The sequence below is a fragment of the Camelus ferus genome, chromosome 35 (assembly GCF_009834535.1).
Source record: "Camelus ferus isolate YT-003-E chromosome 35, BCGSAC_Cfer_1.0, whole genome shotgun sequence".
In the NCBI taxonomy this organism is placed as follows: Eukaryota; Metazoa; Chordata; class Mammalia; order Artiodactyla; family Camelidae; genus Camelus; species Camelus ferus.
In genome coordinates, this window is record NC_045730.1 from 2,870,014 (window position 1) to 2,885,019 (window position 15,006).

General features: G+C 43.7%; 1 protein-coding gene across 4 annotated transcripts in view; it reads right to left on the reverse strand.

Annotated features, from left to right (window-relative positions):
* Nucleotides 1–3,865: 3,865 nt before the first annotated feature.
* Nucleotides 3,866–15,006, reverse strand: part of LOC116661570 (dihydrodiol dehydrogenase 3-like) — a 34,686-nt gene continuing 23,545 nt past the window's right edge. For all 4 annotated transcript variants that reach the window (XM_032473974.1, XM_032473977.1, XM_032473973.1 and 1 more), the window contains 6 exons: nt 13,651–13,728; nt 13,107–13,229; nt 9,752–9,861; nt 8,402–8,567; nt 6,027–6,109; nt 3,866–4,170 (listed from right to left, as the gene is read on the reverse strand). In XM_032473974.1, coding sequence (XP_032329865.1) covers nt 4,128–4,170; nt 6,027–6,109; nt 8,402–8,567; nt 9,752–9,861; nt 13,107–13,229; nt 13,651–13,728 — 603 coding nt within the window. In that variant the 3' untranslated portion in view covers nt 3,866–4,127. The remainder of the gene's footprint in view (nt 4,171–6,026; nt 6,110–8,401; nt 8,568–9,751; nt 9,862–13,106; nt 13,230–13,650; nt 13,729–15,006) is intronic.

The following is a 15,006-nucleotide window of genomic DNA, read 5'->3' on the forward strand; positions in this document are numbered from 1 at the left end:
ATGCATTCCAACATCTGCTGGGTGCTCATCCAGTCTCTCTAAAATGAGAACAATTGTATTGTTCTTGATCTGATGGTGATAAAAAGTCCTCTCCTCGACACAGCACATAAACTTCCATCCACAGATGCAGAGGAATAAGAACAAACACAGCTCATTGTTTTCCCTGGAATTGATTTTATTTGGACTCTTTCAAATTTCATCTTCTTTGGAAAATGACAGCTGAGAGCTGACTGTATTCAAAATACAGAACTAGGACCTTGGGAGGTCTCTCTGACCATCAGGACCTGCTCCCACAGAGGTGGCCATGGTCTCAAGCCCCGTGGTCCAGCCATGTCCTGCTGCTCTGTGTGCCCATGCCAGTGGGACAGGAAATGATTTCTGCTTGGAGGTTTGAAAGTCTAAATGCTGATATACAAAAGAAACAAGTCAAAAAGGCTTAACCTAATGCCTAGATGAGTGTAGGGATGGATGACACCTTTTATTTGAGCTGGGGGAAAAATCCTCAATCAGAAGACTCTTCATAGCTTCCAGACACAGAGATCTTCTCTCAGAAAATATCTGAAAGCTGACACATGACACAAGAGTGGCATTCACAACAGAAACTGATGTGAAGAACCACTGCTCAAATGTGCTGAAAATAAGCGTCATTTATCTTATTATTTGGTCACAAACTAGGGAAGTCGCTCTCAATCAAGTCGCTGCTCATCACATCTGAAGCATCTTTTGTTCTGCCTGCAGGAAAAGGGCACGAAATGTAGTGACTTCTGCCTTCAGGGGATGCAGATGCCAAGAGGCAGGGCTGAAGGGGGTGAGCCCCGGGTGTGCTGCTCCTTCAGGGACCCCAGGGCAGGCTCTGATGTGTTGGACAGAGTGTGGATCCCAGAGGCCCAGGCTGCATGGTCTCCTGGTAATGCAATGCCCAGTAGAATCCTCCAGGCTCCTGAGCTTCACAAAAGAAGCAGGCTGGTCCACTGAGGCTTTTGCTTCTACAGAAAACAACAAATATTTGCTCCTCAAACCATATATTGATATGCCGTTTCTAAAAAATAAAAGTAGTGGCCAGTAGTATTCGTCTCTAGGAAGTGGCCGCATTGGTTAATGACTTATCTGTGCTGAGAGGGGGTGACATTGTGCTCTGTGTGAACAAAACTAGAGTTCACGTGGGCTGGGCGGGGGCTAATGGGTGGGGAAGTGGTGACCAACAGTCAGAAGGGCACAGCTTTGGGAAATGGGGGAGAAGTGGATTGTGTGGGGGGAGGGCTGGGGATGGGAGGGAGGGGTAGAGAGGACAGGAGGCCCTGTTGTTGCCCTGGGAGGAGGCTGGGGAAGGAACTGAGACACTGATGGGTTTTAACGATGGTGTTGCATGCAATTTATAACTCTGCCATTCTAAGTATAATTCACCTCGCTCACTGTGGTGCCATGGACTGGGCTCTGTTTGAAGAGTAAAGTGTATCCCAAATGTGGCCTCGAAACGAGGGAAGAAGAATGCCGATGCTTTTTTGCAGCGTTTCTTACTTTACCATCACTGCATCCTACCATCAAAGCCCCAGAACCCACTGGAGTCATGGTCCCAGAGGTGACTCAGCAGTTTTCTCAGGCTCCGAAACCCCTGGCCGGGCGTAAAGGGCGAGGGAGGTGGAAAGGAGCGTTTTGAGCTTTGACGGCTCCTTCAGTGCCAGAGCTGACTTTGAAAACAACCAGGTCAAGAAAACCTATCCCAAAGTTGGCTTAACCTGCACAGAACAGTGTTACCTTCTTAACATGAGGGTCAGAGGTAAGGCCGGCGCTGGGAAGGTCTGGGGAGCACAGGGCTTCTCTGAGGGTCTCTTGCTCTTCTGATTTCTCATCTATTTTTGTGGATTTAAGTGGCAAATATCTTCCAACAAATCCCGAACATCTGTATGTGGTCTACACCTCTTCTGTGACCCCAGCCTTCTCTGCCCAGCTGTACACACGGCATCCTCACTTGGGTACCTAATAGGCATCTCAAACATATGCGTCTAAAACTGAACTCATAATCTTCCCACAAATGTTTGCCCCCTAAACACACCCACACACACCATCTCCATCTAAGAAAAAGGCATCTCATTTTTCCTGTTCCTCAACCAACAATGTCTGGGGTCAATGTTGATTCCCCGTTTCCTTTCACCACACATCCAAGACGTTAGAAAGCCGAGTGGACTCTACCTCCGGTTGTCGGGGTGCCCCACTTCCCGAACGCCTTGGCCTTCCTCCTAGTCCAGGAGGAAATCAGCAAAGGCCACCTCTCGGCCTGATGGGAGGTTCTAAATGGAGTATATTGTTGCTCGGGCTATAATTTTTTTCCTAAGGCCATCAGCACCTCCAAAGGCTGGCCATTAATTTTACATGGTCCAAGCCAGCTGCCAGTAAATCACACCATTTTTGCTGGTGATCTAGCTTTGGGGCCCTCGCAAAATTGGAGCATTTCCCTTATTTCTCCTCTGTGTGAACTTCACTTTCTGAGTCACTGCCCTGGAAGAGGGGGTCTTGGACTCACCTTGAGTCTTGGCAGCATGTACCCCCTTTTGGTGCACCTCTACATCCCCCAGATGAGCCAGAGCCTCAGTCACTTCATGTATGGGGCGGTCTACATACGGCGCTAGTAGCGCCACCGTAGTCCCAAACGTTCCCGTTGGGCCACTAGCCAACAGGAAATCCTTCATCTGGGCTGTTAAGGCCCTTGTCATCTGGACTACGGGAATGCAGAGAAGACATCAGCTGGTGCATGCCCAGTTTTCAGACAACTTGTGCTAAGTCCAAAAACGTGGCCCATTTACTCAAGTGCCACTCAGCGTGGGCCTGCAGGAATTCCCTCCCTGAGCCATGGTCTCCTCCAGTTCCATCCGCTGCCTCAGCACAGCCGTAGATGCAGCAGAACAGGGGGAGGGGTCGGCCTTAGCGCTCTCAGGGGCGGTGGGACCAGGGCTGCGCAGGCACAGCTGCTCTCAGAGACGGCGGAGCTAGGACCACGCAGACACCTTTCTGCCTGTGCTGCGTCTCTGCTCCAGCGCCTCTTCTGTGCACTGCAACTGCTCCACTGTGTCTGCACTTCTCTCCTGCCTCAGCTAGTGTGCCACCATGCTGATAAGAACATCCAGGCCACCCTCCCGGCTGCCTCTCGGTGGGCGAGTGGGACATTATTTTCTAACAGGGGCAGGCGGATCACAGGGGGCACTCACTTCATCCTGCTCACAGCGCCAAGTGAGAGCCAAGGGGAACTGATGTGGGGTCTTAGAAGGTGAGCAGCGTGAACGGAAAAATGCAAGAGGAGTTGCCATCCACCGGACAAACCATCAGGGGACACCATGAAGTTAACACTTAATTTTAATGCCACAGGGTGGTGCACACCTATGATACACCTGTCCTGCTTTTTACCTGTTTTCTGCTTACACATGCACAGTGCCCTTTTCTTTGTTTCTGAGACTTACAGAAACAGCAGTAAGTGCATGTGTACAATCACTGTTTACTTCATACTACAAGCATGCTGTAATCATGGCCTTGGGTCCCACAGCCTTAACTCATCTCAAGGCCAGCTCACACCATCCTTTAGTAGAAATTGAAACATTATGCTGTACAACAGAAATGGATAAACTGACTATACGTTAATTAAAAAAAGAACAAATCAAAATGCTGAAGCCCTGGCAGATGATTAAGAAATAGACAAATAATAAGATGCACTGTATACAACAAGCCAAGTAGAACAGTGATATTTTTAACAGTATTTCATAGTCAACAAATATATTTACACTAAGGTGAAAAACAAATATATGACCTGAATGTAGAAGATTGTTTTGATTTGTAAACAAAACGCACATTTGCATAGGAAAACCATGAAGGAAAATGTATCAAAATTTTTTTAATGCATAAACACAAGTGATCTTTATTTTCTTCCCTTTCAATTTCCAAATTTTCTCAAATTAGTATGTATTATTTTAATTATCAAGGAAAACAAGTACCATTACTGTGAAGTTTATTATTGCACAAATTTTTTTAAAAAAGAAAGGCAAGCTTTCTGAAAGTTCAGGCACTTCTTTTCATCCCCTCCACCGAGCGCAGAAATCCTCTCCACAGCCCACGGCAGGAGGCACGGTGGAGACTCAGAGTCAGTATTCTTCGGAAAACGGGTACTCAGGGTGACCAGCAGCACTGAAAGAGAAGGAGGGACAGTCACTCATCAACTCTGTCCTGCTGTCAAACAGGAGGTTACTCTGCATGCAGTCAGGGTGGGTTAAAAACACTAAATTTACAACCACGTCCCTCCTTCTATCCCAAAGTGCATACATGCAGGCACCTGGTCCAAGTGCAAATGGCACCTAAATGCCCACCTCCCACGTTCAGGTGTAATGTTAACTCCACAGTGACAAGTATTTCACTGAGATTAGAGTTTATAGGAGGTGCAAGGTCTATGGCTAAACGTGGGGGTCGGTTCGGCCCCAAGGGAAATCCCTGACCCTGGGTGTTGAGAAGGATCTCAGTTCAGGACTTTGCTGCTCTTTATCACATATTCATTCAACAAATAAATACTGAGCACCGCCAACAATACCGGGGCCTCCGCTAAGGGACTCTGGTCTATTCAGGAGGGAGCACGTCCACCTGAATGATCGCACCTACGAAATGTGAAGTGCTTTTCTGAATGTCTGGTTTATGAGAGCACTGGTTATTCAGGAATTAGTGTTACTGCGGTTTCCCTTTATCCCCATGTTCTCATTTTTCTTTCTAAATTGCTTCTTTCCAAATCAGCTCAGTAACAAGTGTCTTCTGGCTAATTCCACGTGACAAGAGCTGTGCTGTTGACACAGGATCACAAAAATCAGGAAGTCTAGTCATTCAGAGCCTGACGAGGGAGAACAGAGTCACACGTGAAAGCCTTTGAGTACAGAAAACTCACTCTCCACTTTTTAACCCATTTAAACTCTTTTCTCAGAATCATGTTACACCTCTACAAACAGGGAGGAGAGTGTTGAGACCTTTTATTTGAAACCAAATCTTCGTTTTATCATAATATGTATTTCTCTTCTCTCTAAACTCCCTTGCACACTTCTCTCAGTCTGACGAGTCTTCCTTCTCTTCAATCCTGACATCCTCCTGCAGGAATTCAACATGGAATTCCATGTGCGTGAATAAGTCAAAGTCAAGGACATAGCGGTTCCCCAGGGGAAGGTCTCCTGATGGACAAGACAACACTGAAGTAAGTCTTGAATCAAGAAACAGAGGAATGCAGATGACCTCATCTGGGTGTGTGCGGCAGAAGACACAGCAGACGCTGCCTGGAGGGTCAGTGAAGTTCACCATCCATTTGTAATTCAGTTTGGTGAGATCACAAGGAAGAGAAAATGGAGCTGGATGCGGGGAAAATGCCAGTGAGATGTATTTGGAAGAAATGAATGGTGTCTTGAAAAAAGGGAAAGCCCATTAAGGAGAAAGCCACCAGACATTTAGGGGAGGGGGTGGCAGCGGGGCTGTAATGTGACCTCACAGCACCACACAGTGGCCTTCAATGGACTGTTACTTCACAAAAAATATTAGTTACACTTTACAATTCTGTTAGGATAAAACAAATGTAATCCTAGCTTGACTCACTATTACACTGTCACTATTAATATAATCATTTTCCAACGATTTTAAAAAGAATGAAAAATGAAACATTGTCAGAAGTCCCTGAAAGAATAGGGCGCTGTACACACTGTGCCTTCCTCGTCTAATGGTGCATCTTCCCAGTGAAGAAACACACCAGGCTCAGAGATTAGGGGCATAAAAATAGTGAATTCACCATGGTGTCAACTTTGGTCAGTCTGCTTATGCACTTTCCTAGACCCCATTCATGTGTCTCTTGGGTGAGACATTGAATTCCAGGGGAAACCTCTGGTCTCAGTCTACAGGAAGCTCCTGGTTTACTCCTAGACTGGAAATCAGGACTGCCTTCCTGGTTATGGAAGCTTACGTCCTCTGTTGACATGCATGCTACACAAACAGCGTGTGTGAAATATATACAAGTCACTTACAATTGAAAATCGCAATATCGTATATTTCTGTTGAGGCCGTCAATTGCTTTCATGTCTTCTGGTGGCAACTCAAAGTCAAAAACCTGGAAAGAAGGGAAGAATCACATTAAACTCCACCCGAGGGAGCTGGCCTCCCCCGGGACCTGGAGGACTTGCACCTGGATGGAGGCAAGAGGAGGGCACAGGGAAGCCATGCCCGGCCTCAGCTTCCATGTGAACTGGCCTGGGACCCCTTCTGCTGAGTTCTCCACCCCTCTTTTCCTGCCCTCTCTCCTTCTCTGCTCCTCTTCAGAGATTTACAGTTCAGCAAGCCCATATCTTTCTAAGTGAACTCTTGTAACGGAAAAAAAAAAAAAAAACCTTTTTCCCAACGATGGGACAGTTGGACAATCTGGACAAAACACCTGCACTTGACCACTGGGTTTTCCTTCCCACACCCCAGCGGTGAGACGCAGTGAGTATTGGAAGGAGGAGTCCCCTTGTATAAAAGTCTCTCCAACAACCTGATAACAAACTAACTCATTATCTGTAAATAAATCTACAAAATAGGATTATGTAAATGTCTTCTTGGAGAATGATATGAAGTGTACTTAAAATATTAAAGACATGTAACTAATTAGAAATTCATATCATAATCATGGAAGGGAAATCTGAATTTTGTAAAGAAATCAGTTTCCTTGATAGTGACCTAGTGTTTCAATGCAACATGAATTTAAACATGTATTCTTTTGTGGAAGATGATAAAGTGATGCTCAATCTTACATAAACAAACAGCTGGTCAAGAGCGACCAAGACATCCTTAAAGAAGAAAAAAGTTACCATTTAGTAAAGCAACAAGTATTTCCCACTATTATAAGATGGTGCACAAAAGCAAATCATTTAATATGAGACAGAGGCCAGATATATATTTATGAACATCTGATATATGACAGAGTTGACAATGTTAATCTGTGGGGAAATATGGACATTTGGATTTTCATTTAATTATATATATATGAATACACACACACACACACACACACACATTTTCATGTCATATTACAAAGTCAATTCCAGGTGTAATACAGACCCAAATTTGAATGGAAAGACAAACAAATTCTTTCAGGGTAATATTTCCTTGCCCCTCGAACTGACCTGACCTGACCTGTGACTTGCATTACACAATAAAATTTGCCACAAGCAATGGTCAGTCAGTTCTGATCCTTGACATGAAGAGGATTTTTTCCCACTCACCGCCTTGGGGTCACACCACTGTGCTGAGATGAAGGCCAGGTTGGGGGGCCACAGTCTAGACAACTGTATACGAAAATCTATATGGAGCAGAGTGTAGGCTCCTCTGACAGGAGCCAAATCCACCTCCTGAAGCAGAACTGTCCGGCTGCTCTGCATTTAACTGCAAACACATGAGAGCCACAGCCAAGAGCAGAACAGCTTAGCTCAGCGCAGGCTTATTGTGAAACCACAGGGTCATGAGCTACATAAATGACCTTTGTAACAGACTCCATAATTGGGGAGAGTTTGCTGTACAGCTGTGGCTGATGGTATAAAAAAGGTCTCCTACACAAAAACCAAAAGATGCAGAAACCTGGCAAAAATGGACAAAGTTTGAGCAATGGCAAAAACTCAAGGAGGTTAAAAGTATGTAAATAGCACTACGGTAGCAATCAAGGAAATGCAGAGTAAGCCGCCATGAACTGCAGGTTGAAGATCACGGCTGTAGCTTCCCTGAGCCCCAAACTGACATGCCGGAAACCTCGCCCCCACGGCGATGATACGAGAACATGGGGCCTCTGAGTGGGGACGCGGGCAGGATGGCGGGGCCGTCACGGGCGAGGCGAAAGCCGTGCCACCTGCCATAAAGGAGGCCTGAGCCAGCTGTGCGGCCCCCTCTCCCGTGCCAGACGCGTCGGCAAGAGCGCGACCTGGGAGAGGGCCCGCGCCCGGCCGCGCAGGCGCCCTGCTCTCAGAACCCAGCCTTTAGATCTGTGAGAATTAAATTTCAGTAGTTTCTAAGACTCCCGAGCTCTGGTATTTTGTTAGAGCAGCCAAAATGCTCTCAGAAAGTCACACAATCCAATTTCCTGACTGGAGAAAGAAGACGTGAGATATCACTTGAATAGGGTGACAGAATAAACCGCAAATGTAATGCCGGAACTGACATCATCTCTCCTTTCTGTCCAATCTCAATTCCACTTCGCCGCGCTGCCGCTCCTGCTGCAAGTGCAGGTGGAGAAAACCGTTAGGATCACCCGTAGGGCATCCAGCACAGGGAACAAAGGTAACTCATCTTGGCCCAAAGACGTCGGAAAACCTGCACAGAGTGACCGCCGTGGAGGGTATGAGTTAGGAGCCCTGCCCCTCACCCCACGCATCACCTGCATGTTCTCTTTAGTCTCCTTCTCCTTGTAACTCTTGGCCAGAACCACCACCCCGCGCTGCAGCTGGTAGCGAAGGGCAATCAGAGCTGGGCTGCGCTTGTGCTTCTTGGCAATGGCACCAAGAAGCGGGTCGTCCAAGAGAACGGGGAGGCTTTGGTCCACCCTGGAAGGAAATTCAGAAATGCTGAGGAGCTGAGACTGAGCATTGAGTTTGCTAGGGGGCTTCCCAAACACACCAAGTAGGTCCACCTAGACCAGTGCTTCTCAAAAAGTGTCCCTGACCATCAGCATCCATGTCACCTGGGATCTTGGCAGAAATGGGAGTTCCATGGCTGAACCCAAGACACAGGTAATCAGAAACTCAGGGGTGGCACCTAGCCACCTGTGTCACAAATCTCTCAGATCATTTGGATGCATTGGTGAGTTGAGACCAGTGCTTCCAAACCCACAGACTTTTTTCTCTTTTACTTCTGTATGGCTGTTTTCTTCTCTGATCTTAGCCCCAAAGTAAGGGCAAGGACATGAAAGGAGAAATGTGAGGAAAAGACGGGAAATTTTTTTTTTACCTTTTCTCAGGTATTCATAAAATTGAGTAGCCTCCAAATAAGAATTGTTCATTTATCAGTCTTTACTTATAGTGTGCAATACTTCTATAGATGTTTACAAAAATAGTTCAAATTGTAATTTTTTTCTACCACAATAAACCTGGGAGTTACATAATTTTATACCAGTTTTAGACATAACGTAAGGGAGGCTGGGAGAGTCTCTTATTAGAAGTGTGTTCTTAGCTAATAAATAAGTAAATCATAACTTAAGCTTATGTCTTTGGTCTCAATTGGGGGATATACATAGTTAATGCAGACACTTGTTACTGATTAGTCTACAACAAATCACGTAACGTGAAAATATTGGCTGGGTGGTAGATGACAAAAGAGAAGAATTCCTTCCCTTCCTTCCTCCTGTCCTCCAAGCCAGTTGAGAGCTATCTTCAGAGCACTGAGTATGGTATGATTAAAAATATTGCATCAAAAATGGAATTTTACAGCATACAGCTGTGTGAGCTGTACCACTGTCCCCAGGACCCAACTACTAGTGCAAATTGTTTTTCAATCTTTTTTGGGGCTATTGGTTCACAACGCACCAAAATGGCATTTGAGCATCTTCTGGAACCAAAGAACTAGAATTCCTACCTTTTGGTAAGAAATGCACATTTTTGTTGGTTAGAATTATTTGCTTTGTAGTTCTCACTAGAACTCCAATCCTTGGAAAGAGGAATAAATTTTTCATTTAACTCAAAAAATTTGAATTTTATGGAAACACTTTGCTTTTTTCATTAGGGTTCATTACCATTTGGGGTCTCTTTGGGATCCCAGAGCACTGTAGGCAACCAGAACAATGTCCTTGGACTTGCAGAAATCCAGCAGTTTGCTCTGGTTGAGATAAGGGTGACATTCCACCTGCAGAATGCCAACACGGACAAGGGTCACATTATGAAATGGTAATGTTAACATGACAGAGAAAGGTAAATATTTTTAAATGCTTTAAAAATAAAGCTGTGTAACATAAAATTGGAACTGGAAATGTCAACATCAAGTAATGACTTTTCAAAAATACATTTAAATCTCACCCTTGAAAAAGTTACAAGTAATGACATTCCTGAGAACAAGCAATCTAGGGGCCAGACCTGGATTACTAACCACCATCTTACACCAGCAGGAGACATGCCTCTTTCCAGATCTGGGACAAGAAAAGAACTGTTTGAATCCTGGACATCAAATTGTGCAGAAAGCAAGAATTTGCTCCAAGACTCATGAAAAAACTGTCTGAAGGACTAAAAGAATCAGTCTGAGGGGGAGTCTGTTGGTGACATTTGGTTTGATTTGAGCGTCAAAGGGAATTATGAGCAAAAGCAATTGTAACACACAGAGTCGGTCAACGTCCAAGAGTCCCTATCGATGAGAGAGGGAGAGAGAGCAGATATATATGCCTCCACTGAAGGTGATTATGACAACAAATCCATCCTCAGACACTGACAGTCAATGGGAAAGAGTTAAGTTTTTACCCTGCTTGTAGGAATAACTGTATCCTAATCTGACTCAATGAGGGAATTATATTTTTGCAATAAATCGCCAAGTAGGAACATTAAAAAAGAGTGTTTAAAATTGAAAATTAGTTTTTACACATCTCAGTGAAACAAATAATGCCAGTGAAAGTCATTGATGGATCCTCAAACATTAAGTAAAAATTTATGGGAAATCTCACTTCCCCTGATGGCAATTACACTCCAGCAGATGACTAGGTAACTTCAATCGGGAAAATACACATTTCCAAAGGAAAGGTCTGGTCACCACTAACTCTACCACGGGGACACAGGTACCATCACTCACAGCAGGACAAATGGTCATAGGTGCTTCCCACTGGTTGGCGCTTTGAGGGACACACTATGCAAAAAATACTTCTTGCCAAAATGTTTAATCTTAATGTAGTAAATGTTCAGATCTAACTACTAATTTACGCCAACTGGGAATAGAGAGACAAGTTAATTAACATCTCAAAATAATAATCTGATAAATCTATTCTATTTGTCAAAAACCTGTCTCCACCCCAATGTTCATAACAGCACTATATACAACAGCCAAGATGTGGAAGCAACCTAAATGTCCATTGACAGATGACTGGCTAAAGAAGTTGTGATACATTTATAGAATGGAATACTATGCAGTAATAAAAAATGAATAAAATTATGCCATATGCAACAACATGGATGGATGTGGAAATTGTCACTCTAAGTAAAGTAAGCCAGAAAGAAAAGAAAAATACTATATGATATCTCTCATATGTGGAAGCTGAAAAAAAAAGAAGAAAGAAAGAAAGAGAAAAAGAAAGGAAGGAAGGAAGGAAAGAAGGAAGGAAGGAAGGAAGAAAAAGGAGGACACTAATGAACTCATCTACAAAACAGAAACAGACTCCCAGACATAGTAAACAATCTTATGGTTATCAGGGAAAGCAGGTAGGAAGGGATAAATTTGGGAGTCTGAGATTTGCAAATGTTAGCCACTATATATAAAAATAGATGAAAGAACAGATTTCTTGTGTATGGCACATTATCTATATTCAATATCCTGTAATAACCTTTAATGAAAAAGAATATGAAAACAAATACATGTATGTATATGTATAACTGAGATGTTATGCTGGGACCCCAGTAGTTGACACATTGTAACTGCCTACACTTCAATAAAAAAAATTAAAATTAAAAAACTTGTCTGGATTTCGAAGTAAGATTGACTGACCATTCTACCTTAAAAAAGCATGAGAAACATGACTCAAAGTGACATACGAATGACCATCAGATCCTGCTCAACAATATATTACATATATGCGTGTATATTATTATTATGTGTGTATATTCATATGTACATATTGACTATTATAATTGAAAATATTGATTTTATATATAAAATGTTGATTATATATATAATATTGATTATATATATAAAATATTTATTTTTTATATATGTATATACATATATATATATATACACATATATATATATATATAATTCTATAATTTTACCAGCTACATTTTCCATAGAAATCTCCTACTCCTGGACTTCAGGTTGTACCTGAAGACATTATGTTATATCCAAAAGGACACTCACAGAAAGTCAAATAGTACATGACAACAGTTACATGATATTTCTAAATTAGTCAAACTCATAAAATTACAGAGCAGAGTGACGGTTTCCAGGGGCTGGAGGAGGGAGAGACCGGGAGTTGCTAATCGTGGGCTTCCACTCTCAATTACACCAGATGAGCAAACTCTAGAGACCTGCTGGAACGCACTGCCCCTGCAGTCAACAGCACTGCACTGCGCTGCGCTGCGTAGTGTTGTGCACTTAACATTGTCTTCAGCTCTCCCATTAAGTTTTCTCTCCACAATAATGTGAAAATACAAAAAATTTTTAAAAAGTAAGAGCACAGAACCAAACAGAGAAAAATGTGTTTAAACAGTTACTTTTATGGTAGAAATCGATGAGAGAAATAGAAAAAAATTGACTAATTTGCAAGGTTTGGTCAACCTTCCAATGACTATTCCTGAGTGACTATTTCATCTACTGTTAGCATCACCATAAGCCATTCACTTCATCCCTCTAACCTTGATGACTTGCGTAGCTTCCAGTAAATCTCCCTGGACTGTGCTTCCTGCTGGAGACCCCTCAAAGCAGAGACACCAGGAATAAGGATTCAGGCACACAAGCCCCACACAAAATTGTAACTCCTGTCTCAGCTGATTTCCATCTTTCTTTACTGACTTCCCATTGCTTGCTTTCATGGCCTTCCTTCCTGTACACAATCACTCTCTTCATCTAACTTCTGGTCATCCTCTACAGCTCAGCGAAAAGCCACCTTCCCCCTGACTTCCAGGTACCTATTCTAACCCTCCCTCATCTGCTTTCTCTTCCATAATTTCCTACACACAATTTACCATTAAGGTCTCACCACCATTTACACCAAGACTTTCTCAAACAGACATACCATTATGGGTTCCATTAACAGCCTTCCAGACAGAGGCTCTGCTCTCTAGAACCTTCTGCCCCACAAAGGGAGAAAGAATAGGAGGGGAGCTGAGTAGACACCTGGCTGAGGTGCAGGAAGAAGGTTGTGAGGATCAGAAGGAGAGGAGAGCGAGAGGGCTCACCTGGTTGCAGACAGGCTTGTACTTGAGCCCTGGCTTGTTCAGGATCTTCTCCAGCTGCTTGTGGTTAAAGTTGGACACACCGATGGACTTGGCCAGTCCCGCGTCCTTACACTTCTCCATGGCCTGGGGAGGAAGGGTGGTGATGAGTCATTTGTCACTGGCTGTACATCAGGAGTAAATGCAGGTAAGATCTGTTAAAATGGTCATCGTCAGAATTTGGACTGATTATCAAGAAGAAAAAAGCAATAAATCAAGGAAGGGCAAAGGTCGTGACACAAGAATAAGAATCACAGTCTTCTCCTTAGAAAAGCCAAGACCGTATGTGGAAGGAAGATGTCTACCCTCAGTGTCCCAGATTCTTCTCCTCTGTTCCTCTATAAACACTGTGGCAATGACTTCCCCCACACCAGTGTAGCACGGCAGCCCTTTTAAAGGTCATGAATTGCTGAATCTGATGGTCCACACACCACTCTCACAGGAGGAAGAAGTGAAGATGCCCCCTCTCCTGCCTTCCTCTCCTGTGCTCTCTCCTCCACAGACTCACCTCCCATGTCCTACAGAGATCCACTGTGTCAAACATCATTTTTCCATTTTCATCTTTGGGATAAGCCTCCTCTCCTGGCTGAAAAAGAAGCAATCATTTTAGAGATAATTAATAATTAATAAATAGACACATAATAATTAACAGTTGATTGATTAATTAATTAATAGAGGAAAATAATTTCTCCAAGAGTAACCATGCTGGCAGGCATACCTATCACCAGGACACTAAACCTCCACGAGGCAGGTGTTGCAACATTTGAGGTAGTGCTATTTGCAGAGTGGTTTGCATGTGCAGCCATAAGGAACATCTTTATGAGACAGGCTTCCTCTATCTCTTGCACGTACTATAAGATGGAATTAATTCAATTCTCCTGCCTGCTAATGGGGACTGTCACTGATGTATGTGAACTTTGTCTGCCCTGTATTCTTTCCTCTTGCAAAATGCCCCTAATTAGCTGAGAATGAAAGTAAGTTATCTTATTTCTGGCATAAAAATTGCAGTATTGACCTAGCCAAGACAACCAGAGTTCCTTTTCCCTCTGAACACTGAGAGTGTGAGGGCACTCACATGAACCAAGCAGGATCAATCCAGGCCGTCCTCAGGTTCATAAGGAATGTGGAGCATCCAGACATGCTCTCAAATGTTAATGACTACGAGCATTGACCTCAACCAAGGCCATATTTGCCACCGATGGAAAATACGGAGATAAAAATTAAGACAGGCAAGAGTAATGCCATGTTAAAGGATAGAGAAAAGGGGACATTTCTGAAGACTACTGCCAGCCCTTAACTCTATCCATGGCTGGACATCCCATTTACATAATTCATTAAGCTATTTTGTGTAGGAGACCTTGCGTAGATTTCCATGACCTAAAATCAAGAGTTCTACATAGCACGGTTGTTAATCACTAAGCGTGGTCTACAAAACTCCATTGTGAGACAGCCAACGTTGTAGGCAAGGTCTCTCAAGTCCCTACAAAGACTGATGGCTAAGACCCACCCAGAGAGAACACCACCAAAACTGCTCAACTGGAAAGGGCAAAAGAGGAGACAAACTCATCACAGTCAGCTGGAAGGCAGCTTCAGGGCTCAGCACTGCTGCACCGAATCTGTGTTTATGAAATCCACAGGAGACCCAGGGGTCCTAATCAGGACCCGGTGCTGAACATGCCTGTTTCTATTTCCTCGAGATTTTAAGGCAAAGGTGTGTGAGATTGTTGGACTCTGTTCTCTTGGGGGCATGGAAAGAATAGTAAGGATTCAAAAAACTCAGTAAAAATGTAATAAAAATTGTTACTTTGGGGATTTGACTCCAGTGAATCATCCTGACATCTATCTGAAAAATCTCCATTCAACC